General features: G+C 35.5%; 1 protein-coding gene across 1 annotated transcript in view; it reads right to left on the bottom strand.

Annotated features, from left to right (window-relative positions):
* Positions 1–18166, bottom strand: part of EDIL3 (EGF like repeats and discoidin domains 3) — a 581090-nt gene that overhangs the window by 182152 nt on the left and 380772 nt on the right. Inside the window, exon 6 of the mRNA XM_027864247.1 lies at positions 17132–17313. Coding sequence (XP_027720048.1) covers positions 17132–17313 — 182 coding nt within the window. The remainder of the gene's footprint in view (positions 1–17131; positions 17314–18166) is intronic.

Here is an 18166-nt window from a genome sequence, read left to right as displayed (position 1 = left end):
CCCCTCTTTAGCAAGCCATCTTTCATACCATATATGTGACTTTGGGCAAATCATTTACTATCTCTTGGCCTTATTTCCTCCATTGCAGAATGAGGGAGTTTGATTAAAAATTTTCTAAAGTTATATTCAAGGCTAAGTCCTATTATACTATGTAACGGAAAGACCCCTTAATAATTACAATTACCAGGGCTTTTCCCTAGGTAGCTAAAAGTTAGAGGGTTCTAACTAAACTTGCAGTCTGTCAGAAGAATGGAAACAACAGAGCTTAGTGCCTAATTGAGCAAGAAAAATTGGTTAAAATAGGATCTAGCAGGTGGCTCATTAGGCTCCACCCTGCATCCCTGGCAGCGTAGATATCCATTCAGTCAGTCCTAGGGTTTTTGTCTCCCCCTAAATGAGGTGAAACCTCATTGACCCTTAGTTGAAAGCCTTTTTCATGCTATTTGCTCAGAGTGTGAATTGTATTACTTGTCCTAAATGGAAAACGTCCTAAATATACCTCTGGTAACAGAGGAGATGGTTGACTAGAGGAGATAGTTGGCTAAATTGATGAGTATTCGCAAGATTATTATGTTGGATGGAGTGATCATATTTTGTATATTACTTGAAGAAAATATTCCCTCTCTCACCCTTTACAGAGGAGGGAAAACACCTATAGGAAATACAGATTACCTGAGTTTGAATCTTGCTCCAAATACTTGCTGGGTAAGATACTTAAACCACAGCCTTAGTTTACCTATCTATAAAATGACTATAGTAACAGCAACTACTTCACAGAGTTGTTATGAAGATGACATAAGATAATGTAAAAAGCTTCATAATATTTAAAGTGCTATATAAGTCTTTTTGTCTTCTCTTCCTCTTTTTCCTCCTTTTCCTTTTATTTGGACAATAGTTTGACTAGACTTGGTAAAAGGAATCAGGATGTATTTTTCTCCCTTCCAAATCTAAGTCATCGTTATGTTCCTGAGTCCAAGGGGGAAAACAAGATGTGTTTTTAAAATAGGGTTCACATTCTATTTTTAAATATTTGTACTATTAAAAATGAAATAAAAGAATTATCACTAGGCAAATTTAACGTTTGTTGAAAAGTAAGCACTACAACTCATACTCTATTTTTTGTAAATTTTCTCAAAGAAAGTAATATGGATCTGCAAGATGATGACTGTTTGACATATTGGACATACTTACTAAGTACATTAAGCACATTTACCAATATGGACTGAGAAATACAAATATTGACCCTTCCAGATACCAACAAATGAGTGCTTCATTCCACAGAGATTTTCATTTCATTATCCACATATTCTGTAGCTGACAAGATGTGGAGTTAAGAGCTAAGTCATATCCTTTTAAGCTAATAAACAAGTAAATGTGCAGTGACACATTTAAAATTAGGGTGAATTCACCCTAAAATTAGGGTGAATGGCCAAATAATTGTAGACCATGAATGTTTTACTCTTGCAAATCACTGAGTCAATTTAACTCAATGCTAAGTCTGTTTTTTTTAAAATACATAATAAAGTTAAAATTTATTTTTAAGATATACTAACCTAGGTATAAAATATCATCTTCAAAAACCAATTTACATGAAAATTTAATCAGGGATTGCTTACAAGAAAAAATGACTATTACATGAAACAATGGGCTAATATCTAGATTTTATAAATATGCTCAGAGAAAGAAGGGTTAACAAAAGAATTGCATTTGTTTAAACTTCTGGTGAAATGTTTCCTTCTTAGGCAAAGGAACAGTTAAAGATAGATGAGGATATATGGGACCTAGGTTATATACCTAGAAAATTTAAGGTGTGGAAGAGATAGAAGCAGCATGAAACAGGCCTAAGCATAAACAAATACAAAAACACTTCATAAATCCTGGCTCAATCAGTTCTTGCTTGATTCTCAAGAAGCTCTAGGTTTTTCTGTTCTTGTGAAATAAACTATTGATCTCATTTCTCCACTGTAGGGACCTCTCATTTCCATGTGTCACAGCATAAGTATGGCCAGATGAGCTGCCCTTTGCAAGTCAGTAAAACTATGGACCACTGTTGAGTCACATATTTCGGTTTCCCAAAGCCAGCAGTTACATGTCCTATCTCTATAGTGTTCTCTGCCCTGACATTCAAATAAAATAAAGGGATTAAGCAAATAAGGGAAAAAGACTTTGACATCAAAATATTTAAGCCAATTTACCTTCTACAACCCTTTCTACTACTTATACATACAACTTGAGGCTAAGATAAAATAATAAAGCATCTCACTTACAAATTTTATTTTTTCTAATCAAGAAAAAATGCTAAAACGGTTTGCTTAAACTAATGTAAATAATAGAAAATGAGTCCTAACTTACATCCTCAAAGTGTCCAGAACTTAAGAATACTAAACTTTTATTACTTCACTTCTCTCTTTGGAATTTAAGCTCTTTCAGAATAGGGATCATTTGACTGGGATTCTTATAATCTAGCCAATAGTTTACTAATGTTCATACTCCTTAAGAATCTGTCCAATATGATGGATGTTTCAGTAAACCTTGTCTTTGCCTGAAAAAAAAAAAAGGGATCATTTCATTTATTGTATTTATATCCTCAGTGCCTAGTACTAAGGATAGTAGATGCCTAATAAATACTTGTTGATTGATTACAGATGGATACACAACTGAGCACTCATATCTCCACTGATATAGCCAAAAATTTCTTGCTATCCACATTATTACTGCCTTGAAAACCCATATCTTACTAATCATTGCTGTCATTCAGTCATCTTTTTTTCATCTGATGACTTTTTTCTTCCTTTCTCTTTTCCCACTACTGCCAGCAAAGAACTCTTGTCTCCAAAGACCCTTGTCACTGCCACAATCTGCAAAGAATCAGGTTTCAGGTACATTCCTGGTGTCCTTGATGACCCTTTCTGACTGAAAACTGCTAAACTGCTATTTCAGCCAGTTGAAGACCTTGGCATTATCTCTATTGCTGAAAGAAACAGAGTTTTGTTGTCATTGTCAACATATATGTAAGCTTTCTGCTGCCACCAGAATTGTGCCAAGGAAATCTATACTGTTGGTTCAGTAAGTACCACCCACAAAATTCATATTCTCACAACCATCTTCAAAGGATGAAGCTTCTGTGAAGAAGGGACCAGCCATTTTTAGCATTTGCCAACCAACTGACATTCACAGGGAAAATAAAGCCATCTAGCCAAAGCAGCAAAGGTGCCTTGAGGGACAAATGGGAGAACATATCAGCCAGGCAAGTTAAACTACTACCAACAACTTGATTACTATCTCCCCTTAGATCATTGACCCTCAATCCACAAACCTTGGCAATAGCAATGCTAAGATGTCCTTAGTCATCATCCTGGGAAGTCATAGATACAAAATAAAACAAAAAAAATAAAAGAATGTTCTTGCTACTGAAGTCCTTGGCACTGTCAAATAGTTCAACATATAATATATTGATGTTCATCTTATCATTTCATAATTGGAATTGGCATTAAAAAGAGGCATGCTCATCTTTTTTGCCATTGCACCCTAAGGAACTTAGAATTTTTTCATCTGACTTGAAGCTTAAACCTTCCATATATATTGCCTTCCTAATGATAACATGAGCTCCTTGGGGGCAGAGTCTGTCTTACCTTTCTATTTTTATCCCGAGTACTTATTAGTTCTTGGTACATATTGAGTATTTAATAAATGCTTCATTCATTAGTTCATTTATTTATATTTCTTCTGCTACTTATTAAATATGAAACCCTGATACTGCTGTCTATCCTGACTCCCTAAAACCTAGACTTCTCCTGCTTCCCCCACCAATAATCAGGAACCTTAAGGCTGCCTCCAGTAGATATGAACTGCCATTGTTGTAAATAACAACAGAATGGACCTAACCATAAAAACAACAACAACAACAAAAACAAAACAACTTTTAAGCTGATAGGGGAGTTCAAGATAAAGACCCAGAAGACAATGACTTCAAAATATCTGTAAGCAAAGCCTAAAAGAAAATGCAAGTTGAACCCAAGCTCAACAAAAATTCCTAGAAGAACTAAAGAAAGATTTTTTTTAAAAAAAGAACAAAATTATTTAAAAAATCAAATTCAGGAAATTTTAGAAAAAGAAATGAAAGCAATGGAAGAAAATTATGAAATGAGAATGAATAGCTTGGTAAAAGAAGTACAAAAATACTGAAGAATATAACTTCTTAAAAACTAGAATTGGCCAATTGTTAAAAGAGGAAAGCTCGCTGAGGAAGAAAATAATTCCTTAAAAATTAGAATTGTTCAAGTGGAAGCTAATGACTTTGTGAGACACCAAGAAACAATAAAACAAGGCCAAAAGAATGAAAAAAAAATAGCAGAAAATGTGAAACATCTCATAGGAAAAACAACTGACCTGGAAAATAGATTAAGGAGAGATAATTTAAAAATTATTGGACTATCTGAAAGCTATGAAATAAAAAAAAACAACCTGGACACAATATTTCAAGAAACTATAAAGGAAAACTACCTGTATATCTTAGAATCAAAAGTCAAAATCAAAATTAAAAGAAACTGCTAATCACTTCCTGAAAGAAATCACAAAATGAAACCTCCCAAGAATATTAAAGACAAATTCCAGAACTGCTAGGTTAAGGAGAAAATGTTGAAAACAGCTAGAAAGAAGCTATTCAAATATAGTAGAGCCTTTTAAAAAAAGTCACTCAGCATCCCCCCCCAAGAAAATCTACTTTCTTTAACCCTTTAACAGTTTTCTTAATTTGCATCATTTCAAAAATATATAAAATCCATATTTTAAATTTAATAATTTATTATTAATTTGTGGGGTTTTTCTGCATTGAAATTTTGATGACACAATATTACATCATGTAACTATATAGTATCATATTGTAAACAAGTCATTACACTCATATATTCCTGCCAATGCACACTGGATTTCCTGACAACATGCAAAATGCTCACCTACCAATACTTGCTTGTCGAGAGCTGTCAGTGTACTTGACCACTGATAAGTTATAATTTCCATTTTGTGTGTTTTTTTTGGAAAATAATGTAATCATTAGGACTAACTCTGTGATGCAACAGATGAGACATGTACAAATGGTTTTTTCAAAGTTTTCTTCTCTTCTTTCCTTATTCTTCCACCACCCTCTTATTTTTATTCAATATTCCCTATTACACCCAAGGCTACTACTGCCCCCACCTCATTGTTTCAGCACCCCCTAGGGGATGGTATCACCCACTTTGGGAACCTCTGCCTAAAGTCTACACTGATCCTCGTAGATAAAAATGATACTTTGCTCTTATGCACTTTTCATTGTATATTTTGTATCAACAGTTATTTGTGAATATGTCTAATTTTCTCACTTATATGGAATGATCTCTTTCACATTAGGACTATACCAACTTTTGTATTTTCATTGCTTAGCACAACATTCTGAAAAATAATATCGAAAGTATCTTCCAAGTTATTTCTTTGCTGGCTTCCTTGCCACCTGAACCAGATACTATACCCCAGAAGACTTAACCCTTTTATCTCTGGAAGCCCTGGCCTTAGGCCCTATTGTCCTGACTGGTGAGTGACTCCTGTGACTACCTATATCAGGCTAGAAGGTATTTCACTCTACTTTCCAGACAAGTCCTTGCCAGCTGCCTTGCTGTTTGACCCATGCCCTCTGTGCTATCTACCCCCTACCCCTCAACCTCTACCCCTACCATTTCCAATTCTAGAAATGTAATCAAATCAACACCACCATGCATGCAGGAAAGGGTTCATCAGTCTACTCTCCTATAGGTCCACTCATAATCCTTGTAAATTTTAAGCCAAAATATCCCTCTTAAAAGTTTTCCATTTATTTGTTGTACATCACAATTATAATTTAACCTTTTTGAAGGCAAGAATTTCTTTCCTTTTTTGGCATTTATGTTCCCAGAGCTTAGCCTAGCATTTGGTACATTGCAGGCACTTAATAAATGTGTTTTTTACAAATTTATTCATTCATATATCAAATTACAGAAACATAGGATCATAGATATTGGAATCTTTCAGGTAATCTAGCCCAACCCCCTCATTTTAGAGATGAGGAAAATGATCTGCAGATAGATTAAATGACTTATCAAATATGGCATATCAAGTCAAAATGCCAGGATCCAACTCTTAACTCCTCCAACTCCAAATCTATACTCAGTCTGCTTTGCCACATTATATAAATTCTAAAGTTATAAGATAATTAAATTGTTATGATTCTGTGAGATTGTAGCTTTACAATTAACTCAGCAGTTCCTGCAATAGTGTTTAAATTATGATGCTAAATAAGACCTGGCTTTATGAAGACACTTACAAATCACCACTTCCAGACTAACTCTGGCATGATTAGATCTCATTGAGATAAATTGCAAGTGTTACATTTGAGAGGCACCTTCCAACATCAGGGGAAGGGATGGAATGCACAGAGGTTAAAAAAAAGAAAAGGTACCAGTTACATATTTTAAAAAGCAAAGAGCAGAAATAAAAAAAAAAAACTAAAAAATCTCTTACAAGGACTGAACTAAATTCTCTCAAGAGGAGGGGAATACTGCAGCTGAAAGATATTTATGAAGAAAAAATGTTAAGAAAAATCTATTTGTCTTCTCATTTTATGAAAGAAAGATACGTTTTTAAAAAAATTAAATAATTTATTCTTGTTCAATTTGTAGAGGGTAGCCATAGTCTGACTAAAATGGCAATTGTAAGGTGAAAATAGTTATCATAGCTGTAAGGTAATATATATTTTTAGTGAAAAATTTCCTTTTTTTCTAAAGAGCACATGTCTAAAAATAACAAATTTTCAAAAACAACAACAACAACATCTCTTTTTGCAGGCCTAGTCTTGCTTTGTTCAACAAGTTATCAGCTGAGATTTTTAAAATCTAGCCACTGCTCAGATTCTTATAATGTAGTCACTGCTTACCCATGTTCAGACTCCTTAAGAGTCTGTCCAATATGATGGATGTTCTAATAAACCTTGTCTTTGGCTGAAAGAAGGCTTGGGTTGAATTCTTTCGGGCAAGACCTGTGTATTGTGATTTTATGGTCCCAGCACCCCTGAACTCCTAAACCACATCACTTACATAGTTCTGAATTTTCTTATGATATAATCTGCTAAGCAATTGTATTAGTTATGTTGTTAGAAAGGCAATTTCTTTTATAATCTAGAATGTTGTTAAATTGTGCCTTCAGAGAAAAGAGAAAAAGGAATGAATCGGGCTATTGGGGCATTCTATATGATCCTGTTCTGTAACGTTTCCTTTTAAGTACTGTAATTTAAGAAATGAGAACTTCCAAGTTTTGTCTATGTTTAAAGGGGAAGTTTTAGCTGGGATTATTTGGCTCTCATGAAGTTTAAAATTGTTAACTAATTATTTGGAGTTATTGTTTAAGTCAAGTACTGGTAAAAAAAAATATTTTGTGTGTGTGTGTGAAAAGAAATTTAGTAATTATACAAAAAAAAGATTTTGTAAAATCTCATAATTCTTAGACACCTTTTGAGAAGAGAATTTAGGTAACTAGGAATTTTATGGTAATTAGGAAATTGTAAGCTATTTTTAAGAAAGGGAGATACTTCTATGGAAAAAAATGTTTTGATGAAATCTTTGATATTCTTTTAGAGGGCCTATTAAATTTCTATTTGTAAGAAAATTATGTCTAAACCTACAATGAACTTTTAAGAGTTTCATTCCTGGGTTTATTGTGTCCTTGGATTGGACTTAACAGGCTGCTCTTTGAGAAATAGTCTCAATGGAAGCATCAGAGATCTAAGGCTAGTGATTAATACTAAAGCATCTAAATTTCTGTAATAAGTTATAAAAAGGAAAGATCTTACTGTTTTGATTTGAATTCATTCCATGGCCTAGCTAGAGTTAAAATTATTGTTTGAATTTGTCACATGGAAAGTGTCTCATTCTTTCAGATTGAGTTAGAGAGGGAGAAATAAACTTGAGAAACAGAGGCAAATTTATTTAGAATAGCAACTTATGATCTTAATGGAAACTTTGTTTTACTCAAGGCATTATTAGGAATCAGAACATATGTAGGAAGTTATGATGTTCCCTAATTAATGTGAAACTATAGTCACACCTAAAACCCTGATAAGAGGAATTTGCTATCCCAGATCTTGGGGATTGTTAATGAACTGTTGTTCTGAGTCTAACTACAGGTATGGTTAACAAGGAACTGATTGAGCTACTTACCCATGATGTCAGCAACCTGCAAAGAGGTTTGTGAGCTGCACGTATGAGCTGCAAGAGGGTGTTCTCATGGGAAAGTCGGGAGAACATCCTTTCTGCATGGCTGAGGTAGGATTCTCCTGACTCAATTTCCCCACTATGACACCTGGTAGACTTTAAGCATGGCTCAATGCAGTTGGTGATTATATATAACTTCTGCCTGGAATTGACATGAATCTAGGGAAGCATTGTTCCCTTACTTGTTCCCTGTTCTTTCATGGCAAATTCCTATAATCATTAGTTTTGTAAGCAAAAATTTTGAATCTATTAAAAAAATAGATTGACGTGGGAACATCTGAGGTTATTATCGTAAGATGCAAGTATAAGATTGAGTTATTTGGCCTAGAACTTCATAATTAAGTGTTTAGTCTTGATATGTTACTAGTATATTCCTGTATAAGTCAGGATCCTTTAATTTCTCATAGTGGTATGAGGATAATTAGGCCAGGAGATTGTGGAACTAGGATATTATTCTGTCACTTAGTTAATACTTAGTTAATGTTAAAGTTGTAAGTTGTCTCAGTTTGATATAATTAATTAATGTTAAAAGAATACCTTGTGACTTATATTGTAAATGCCTTGAAAGAAGCATCCATTTTAATTAAGGATTATTTATTTGTACATGACTAGAAGTTGGGATTGTTTTAGTATTTCATGTGTACTAGTTTTAAATTAACTACTATGTATTAGAGTCTGTTATTAATTCCTTAGTGGAATCTCATCCTCCTGATGGAGGAACATGAATAGGAATGAATACTGAATTAATGTAAGGTATAAAACTAGAAGTAATGCAGAGTGTAAGGCTAGGTTCTAACTTTTCTAATTTGAGCTTCTTAAAATATGACAATTGTCCAAGGTTCCAATTTTGACCTTGTAATAGTGGAAACTTGGGGGTTGAGTCAACTTTCATCATTTGCCGTGGTTATTGGCCAGGTAATTTAAAAATTGTGTTGAGACCAATCTTGTAGGAGAGTGGACACAAGAAGGAGGATCTCTACAAGAAGAGAGTCTGCTGGACACTGTTTGAACAGAACTTGGACCAGAGGACTTCGCCAGATGATGTCCAGAGTGTCAGACAGCTGTATGAGAACAGACTTCTGAAGCTTTAAATGGACAATTTATAGTTACTCTTGGGTCTCTGTATGTGTACTTAATAAGGGGACTGTCCCCTTTTTACTTTGTCAACGTATCGGTCAATTCCTCCCTTCCTTCTCCCATATTGTTTTAAATCCCCCAAATCCCTTGATGAAATGTTGCCCTGCAGTTACAGCCCCAGATAGAATCATCATTAAGGCATTGCAAGATTTAATCACTTTAGCTGAGGAGTTGGCAGAGAACTTTTGGATAGACAACTGATTAAAGGGATAGTTAGAATCCTGTTTTGGCAAATGGAAAGGAATGACTGTATCCATTCAGGAATACTAACTGCTGTAGGATGTTGTATAGTTCTATGCACTAGGGGACTGGTACAACAATTGATAGAGACGTCCCTCACTAAAGATTATCCCAGTAGAACCCACAATGGGAGTTCAGAGGGCAGGCTCTGGAAATATAAGGATGATGATACCTTCTGTATCAATGAGACTTTTCCCCAGTGATGGAGAATGTGAAATCATGTTAAGGAGATTAGAGGATAAGGAAATCGGGAAGGTGTGGAAACCAAATCTTTACCAAAAAAAAAAAAAGGGGGAATTGTGAGAAATGGAAGAATTAAGTTCCCACATAAGTAGATAAGAAATCAGCACAGACAGACTAACTTCTCCATCCAAGGCGGGGGGAGTGACAACACAATTCTAGGCACATAATGTTTGTTAGGGGTGGGCCATATAAGGAAGATTGTAACCCAGAAGGATTAGGACCAATCCTGATCCAGAAGGGAGGAGTTAGGCAATTACTAACTATAAAGCTTGCCCTGGCTTCTTTTACCACGTGCATTTTCTCTCCTCCCAAGGAAGTGCACCCACTTCTCGTGAGAATTGAAATGGTACACTTCAACCTCTTTAATAAAAAGTCTTTGAGACACCAAAAACAAAACAAAACAAACAAACAAAAAAAACAAGTTATCTATTCCCTAGTTCTTATCTAGGTCATACCTCATACCTTTTCCTTTATGCCTTGCCGCTTCTATGGAATTCATCTCCCTATCCCTAATTTCTGGAATCTCCTATTCTAGATTAGAAACTTCCAGCTTCCCTCTAACTGAAAGGTACATCCACAGGTATACTTGTAAATGTTTAACAACCAACTTAATTTTTTTTAAAAGCTCAACACACTTAGAAGTTTAATCTACATTAAACACATTTTTTCCATCACTTTCTTAAATGTAGACAATAAAAAAAAACAATAAATCAAGGCCTGAATTGTAGCATTCGCCAATTTCTGAGGTATAAATGCTCACATTGCAAATTTAACAATTAGCTCTTGAGACTTTGTTTGAATTAGCTCTAGGACACTGATGGAGTGCTTGGGTGTTTGTACTTGGACCCAACTTCCAAGATCTTGTTTCTTCCTAGCTTCAAAATACTATCCCTGATAGTTTTCTCTCCAGCCCAACGTCCCTATCTCTGGCAAAAACTTATGAGTGGGCCCAGTGAGGCAAACTATCTCTCCCTGTTATAAGCGCAAGCTCTCCTCTATGGAGTTTCCCTTGTACTATCTTGTACCAACAAAATTATCATGTACTGATTCTCACAGTTATTGTATATGACCCAGAGATCAAGTTATAGACATCAGCTCCCGAAGCTATCTTGTTACAGACATAACAGACCAAAAATACACCCCTTAGGAACCCCCCTACCTGGTTTTCAATAGTGAATAATGACTGTGACCAAGGTTGTATGTTAAATAAATGCTTTATTAGCATTATAATAAACTTTTGCCAACTTGACTGGGAGAATGCTTGAGTCCGTGAATTCATTCCAGGCAACTTTGTCCTATACTTTGGTCCTTGAGAGGTCTCTGAACCTTTCAAACTACATCACACATTTTCGGATATATACCTACTTGTGACCTTAAGGGTGGGTAATCAATCAAACCTGCCAAATTGGGTTGCTACCTTATCTAATGAATTTCCAGGACCTAGACCTTCCTGAGTTTCCTTGCAACAGGAGTTGGAAACTCAGAGTCCATGACCATTATGCCTAGACCATCTTCATGCCATCACTGTAAAATCTTCACACCTAAAGTTCTTACAGTTTCTTTTCTCCTTCCAAGTACTGATTTAAAGTAAGCCTTCATGTCCCAGTGTTAAGGGGTTGTTGGGTTATACTACTTTGCAGGTGTCAGCCCTGGCTTCAGTGTGAGGGATTTTCGTTGTTGTTATTGTTTCAGATCTATAATTTCATTAATGAAAGGATCTCCTAGGGAGATCTACCATTTATAATGCTTTCCTTCTATGTCTTCCTCTTTCCTCCTGGGTCCACTCTGACTCTCTGGACTTCTCCACATCTCCACTAGCAACATTTTTACCCTAAAGATGCTTCTTCTCTGTGGCCCTCTCTTGTGATTGGTGACTTCCTCATTTCATGAAGCACCTAGGCCAAGCTCACTTCATCAGTGGCTCCATTCCTTATTCTCTAGACTTTTCTGCTACTCTGCCCACAGGCTTTCACACCCATATTTAGTTCCTTTCATGTATTGTCTTCCCCTTTTGAATGTCAAATCCTTGAAAATAGAGACCACATTGTACTTAATCTCTGCTTGTCTGTCAACTTATGTATGTATGTATCCATCCACCCATCCGTCTATCTGTCTGTGGAGCTGTGAAATTAAATAATTTGCCTGTGATTACAGCCAATAGGTGTCACAAATGATATTTGAACTCAGGTCTGTGAGATACAAAAGTCCAGTTCTTTATCCAACACTCCATGTTGCCTTTTATTATACTTATCATATTTTCTTCCTGATATTTCTTCCTCCAATATCTTTGTATGCCTCCAGTTATTTAATGTGGTTTTCCTTTGTGTCTTCCTTTAAGCAGTATAAATAAAATGACTCACTGTTTTTAGTATTGACTGGTTAGACTGATTCATTGATCGATCCTGACAATATGTGATCACAATAAAAAGTTTAGCCATTAGCATTTGATTTGCTATAAGACATTTATGTTTAAGTAAAAATAGATATTATAAAATGACTAATTTTTAGCCCACAAACAAATGAAAAGAGTAACAGAGGACTATGTGAAATCACATAGATCTGTGATTTCATCTAATCATCCAATATAGGGGGGCACCAACTTTGCAATTTATTGTCATAATGTGTTGCTGAGAAGACTGAGAGGTTAAATGACTTGCCGAGGATTACACAGCCAATATATATCAGTGGTTCCAGTCCTTGGACTTTAACAAAGAACTAGTTGGTTTCAAGGTCCATTCTGTATTCCATATAGCAAAAAATGAAACAATAATTACAAACAATAAAAGTCATCCCAATTCATCTTTGAAACATAGCAGTCAGTTAACAAACAATATTATAGAATGTTACTGGGATTTTACATTTTTATATCAGGTAACTAAAGCTATACTCTTAGATAAGTAGAAAGTTTAGCATTTTAGTTAGAAATAGTCCCTGATAGTCTGGGTCACCAGTGTGTTTTCTAGTAATTGAAAAACTATATGGTGGGGGAAAAAAATCAAAGGTCAGAAAAACTTTAAAGAGAAAGATTGTGTTTTCTTCTTAAACTGTTTTTTAAAAAAATAGTCACTAACCTCTTAAATCTCAAACCAATTACAGATATTGTAGTACCATCACTAATTACATGCTGAGAGCATTAATTTAAAATGGCAGTTTCAATTTTCATTTCATCTAGACAAGGCAGAAAATGAAGGTGCATACTAATTAGTTCATGTATGTCATACACCTGAAAGATTAGGGGAAAACTGTGCTCATTATAAGTGAGTTATAAGCAAAGTACTCAAACCTTTCATTTGAAGGACTGCATATAAATAAAAGAATTAAGTGACAAAGGAAATTAATAATGAGTGCTCAAACACAGAAAAGTTGGGACATGATTAGAATCCGAAGAACCTCCTAGTACAAAAATTTTCTTTTTGAAAATGGATACTATTTTCTTTATTTTAATTTTTCATTTTAAAATTATTTTTAAAAATTTCAAACAGGAGTTTTTATTAATAATCTGTGCTCCCCACAATGAACCCTTCAATGAACACATTTTGTGAATTGAAGATAAAAGGTTGAATGTATTTAACAAAGTGAATATAAGAAAATTCAAAAGATGTAATATCTCCAAAACTACCGGTCTCCAGCATTTATATATAGAGTTATTCCTTCCACATCACAATTTCATGGTTTCAATATATTGTAGGTTGGCATAAGAAATTAAATGGGAATTTTGGGGGAGTTTTATGGAGACCACAGATGACATGAGAAGACCAACAGATGACACGGAGCTTATGACCAAATACTTAACCTAAATTTTACAACATCCCAGAAAAGAAGAAAAAAAATTCAGACTTCTTCTCTGGTACAAAAGTAGGGCTAAAAAATTTACCATGAATTTCCCAGATTGCACAGGTGCCATGCCCCAACCCCTGCAATATGGAAGGGATAAATACTATACATTTTCTTCTGTCTTCCTTCCATAAGCGTGGAACCTTTTCTAATGAGTCCAATAGTCTTTACCACTGTCTCTTCCTTGCAGAATAAACTATCATCTTCTTCAGCTAACAAAACAAACAAATAATTCCCACCATCTTACAAGAGGGAAAGATTATTTCATGATTCTAAATCATGGAACAAAGGAGTTCATTTAGACTCTTTATGTACCTCTGGCAGTAGTCAACCAATCAGTCCTGAAGCACTGTTGCTGTTTCAGCCTGTGCTTTGTGTCTAATTAGCTTGGAGCTATTCATGAGAAATGCATAAATGTCAAGGTTCAAAGTACATGCAGTAGAAGACAAATTCCTTAAAGTAGACATTTGAGCTGAAAAAAAAAATGGATTGGGGGAGAAGGAAATAAAGGAAGAGTTGGGCTGTAATTCAGTTGCTGTTTATGTGGCTGGAACAAATTTGGGTCTTCCAGTTAGGCCTTCCAATTCTAATTGCTACATGGTATTCCAAGTGCAAATTTGTGCAGGGACCAACCTACCACCTGTACTCTGCAATCCATATTTATGTGCTAGCTGCCACAGTAGATAGAACACTGGGCTTAGAGTCAAGTTCAGAGAATCATGTTCAAATACTACCTTAGACATTTATTAGCTATGGAAATCTGGGCAAGTCACTACTCTTTCAGCCTTAGTCATTCATCTGTAAAATTAGGGGTTGGACTCAGTGGCCTTTTTGGTCCCTTCCAGATCTAAATGTGTGATCCTGTGATATAGTCTTTTACTGTTGAGAGAAGAAATTCTCAGTGAGATGAAAATCTATGAGAAAAAAGTTGACTAAATCTTAAAGCTATAGCTTTTAATAAAATTTGTAGCATAAAGACAATAATGGAAGTGCACTATCTTGGGACTTCTCTTTTAATTAGTGAAACATACTTCTTTCGGTCTTCATGGTTACTAATTGGATCCCCCTCCCTGGATATAGGTACCCCAGGAATGCAACTAGGCTATTCTTGCCACTAGCTTACATTTTCTTTTTGTATGTTCTCAGAGATGTAAATGACCAAGGCCAATTAAAATAAAAAAAGAAATGAATAATTCACTAAATTTAATTCATTAAATTAAATTTTAAATATTATACACACAAACAAAACAGACATATATGCACACAAATTAAATAAATGGATGAACACAGAAAGGGTGAGCCCCGCATCTGTGATTTCACGGGTATAGGAAAGGAACAAGGAAAATCCCTCCATCAAAAAATGCATCTTGTCTTCTGTTCTGCATCTTAAAAAAGTTTCCTGAAAATGCTGAAAAACTAAGTTGCTTGCTAAAGTTCACACAGCCAGAGGAAGGACTTGGAAGTCAACCCTTTTGTCAAGTGGCCACACTGCCTTTCATATATAGTAACATACAATACACATTCATAGATTATAGAATGCTTAAGGATACTTTTTAGCCTGTTCTAGTACATATTAGACAGAAGGACCGTATGGAAGAGGTCCTTGTTTGACATCCTGAACAGAGGACAATTCATGGCATTTGTCTCAAATACATTTTTCATATTTACAAAATAAAAGCATTCCCTGTATTTATCTCACAGGGACAACTTGACAAATATCTATAAGGCATTTAAAATCTATGGAGAAAAATTAACCAAGGGTCAAAGTATATCAGGAGAAGACAATGTAGTCTATGACATCAATAATAGCTCACACTTATATAGCACAGTTCTGGGGAAGAATTCTTTCTTGTATCTCATTATTTCATTTGATTCTTACAAAACCCTATGGGGTAGGAGGCAGCATGACAGTGCAAAGAGAAATGGATTTGGAAATGAAGGACCTAGGTTTCACTCCTGGGCTTGCCAGTGGCTAGTTATGTAACATTGGGAAAGTCACTTCATCTCTCAGGGCCTCAGTTTCCTAATTTGTAAAATAAAGGAGTTGGACCAAATGATCCTCCAGCATCCTTGCAGTTCTAAATTCTATGTAATGAAAATGCTGGCATTGCCATTTTAAAGAGGAAAGCAGTTTTGCCCACTGGGATTAAATAACTTCACACAGCTAGGACTGAGCTTAAAAGCCAGGTATTACCTGAACTCAGAAGTCCTGAGTTCAGATTTGGCTTCAGACACTTACTAGCTGTATGACCTTAGGCAAGTCACTTAACCTCTGTTTGCTTCAGTTTTCTCATCTGTAAAATGGGGATAATAACAGTCTACCACTAAGGGCTGTTGTGAGGATCAATTGAGATGATACTTGTAGAGCACTTAGCCCAGTGCCTGGCAGATGTGAGCATTATATAAATGTCAGTTATTGTTGTTATTATTATTACTATTACTATTTTTATTATTATTTTGTGGTTGTTGTTAAGTTGTTCAATTGTGTCTGACTCATTGCTACCCTTTGTGGGGTTTTCTTGGCAAAGATACTAAAGTGGTTTGTCATTTCCTTCTGTAACTCATTTATATACTGAGGTAAACAGGGTTAAATGACTTGCCCAGGGTCACACAGCTAGTAAGTGTCTGAAACCAAATTTGTATGCAGGAAGATGCGTCTTCATGACTGCAGACCCAGCACTCTATCCACTGTGCCACCTAGCTGCCATTATTATTATTAGTTCTTATTATTTTAATAACAAGTCTAGTGGTCTGTCTTTTACCCCATACTACCTGCCTGAGTCTCAAAAAAGATCAAGAAATACAGAGTTGGAATGATGACTAACCATATCACCTTTAGTAAATCACCCTCATTTCTATGTACCATAGTTGTTTGCACATGAGAATAAAAGAGATGCCATGAAGGAAATATCAGCTATGGGAAGAGAGTTTCTGCATGGATTCAGGTAATAGCCTTGATAGCATGTCACTACTGTACTGCTTCATGGAGAAAGAAGGAATACAGATAACTTGTATTCCTTTGGACTGTCAGAAGTTGTCCATCTGCAAATATCAATGTTAAATGTTAACACGGCACTAATGAACACTAATGAATGGCTTGAATAAAAAAAGCAGTCTTTTTGATAATGTGTCTTCAAAAACCTGAATTTTAAGCCCTAAAGGCTCTAACGTCTTTAAATGCCCTCAAAAGAATCTTACTCCAGAAGGTAACTTCACACTTTCAAAAATATTTTTGTGTTAAAAATGGTTACTCAATATTGCCTCCAAACTAAATATTCCTCTTTTGTTTATGACAGTGAGTAAAAGTCATTCTATTAGTTTATCACTTGTCTTCATCATTCCAAAATTACTTTGGCAATTGGTTTTGCAATTTTTTTTCCTTCCACAATTCCATCTGTTACCTGAATCCATGGCCACCTGTCATTTTCCGCAGCAGTCCAAGCATTTACAAGCCCCTTCTTGTTAAGGCGTGCATAGTAAGGGTACCATTTTTGCAGCCCAAAAAGTGCTCGGTGGGTAGATGAAGCTGTGATTTGCTGGTTGGATATGATCCCTCCTTCAATTCCCAAGGGGCCAGAACATTCTAGAAATAAAAGCCAAGGGAAAAGGTGAGGTCATTTCAAATAAAACTTTATTTAATAATTAATAATCGATCAGTAAATATTTATTAAGCACCCACTGTTGTCCACCCATTGTACTAAGTGCCACGGATAAAAAAAGGAGGCAAAAGACAGTCTCTCAAGGAGGTTGAGATCTGATGGGGGAGGGGGAGGAGACAATATGTAAACAAATATATGCAAAGCAAACTATATACAGTATAAATAGGAAACAATTAATAGAGGGAAGACACTAGAATTAACAGAGATTGAGGAAGGCTTCTTGTAGAAGGTAGAATTTTGTTAGAATTTAGAAGATAGAGAAGTCAGTGGTCAAAGCAGAGAAGGGAGTGCATCCAGGGATGGGGGACAGAGAGAGAATGTTATAGTTAAAAGACAGAGTATCTTGTTCATGGGACAGTCAAGAGGCCAGTATCACAAGACAAGACTGAAGAGTATGTGCTGGGGAGTAAGGTATAAGAAGACTGGCAAGTTAGGATGGGGCTAGGTTATGAAGGACTTTGAATGCCAGAGTGTTTTGTATTTGCTGTTGGAGGCAACAGAAGCCATTGGAGCTTATTGAGCAGGAGATATGTGTGTTTGAAATAATCAGACTTATTTTTGGGAGTGGAATGGAGCTATTAGATGTCTCATTCTAACCAGAAGTTTTTTTTTAAACCCTTGAAGACTTCCCTAACTTAGTACTCCAGACCATGACAACTTTCCCCTCCCACAACCTATAGCATTAATTGATCACCTATCTGACTTGTCATAGATTCAGAGATCTAAAATTAGAAGAGGTTTCAGAGACCATGTACTCCAAATCCCCTCCCCTTCTCC

The sequence above is a fragment of the Vombatus ursinus genome, unplaced genomic scaffold (genome assembly GCF_900497805.2).
Source record: "Vombatus ursinus unplaced genomic scaffold, bare-nosed wombat genome assembly UNPS02014774.1, whole genome shotgun sequence".
NCBI lineage: Eukaryota > Metazoa > Chordata > Mammalia > Diprotodontia > Vombatidae > Vombatus > Vombatus ursinus.
The sequence above is the reverse complement of the archived record's forward strand: the minus strand, read 5'-3'. Positions and strand labels throughout refer to the sequence as shown.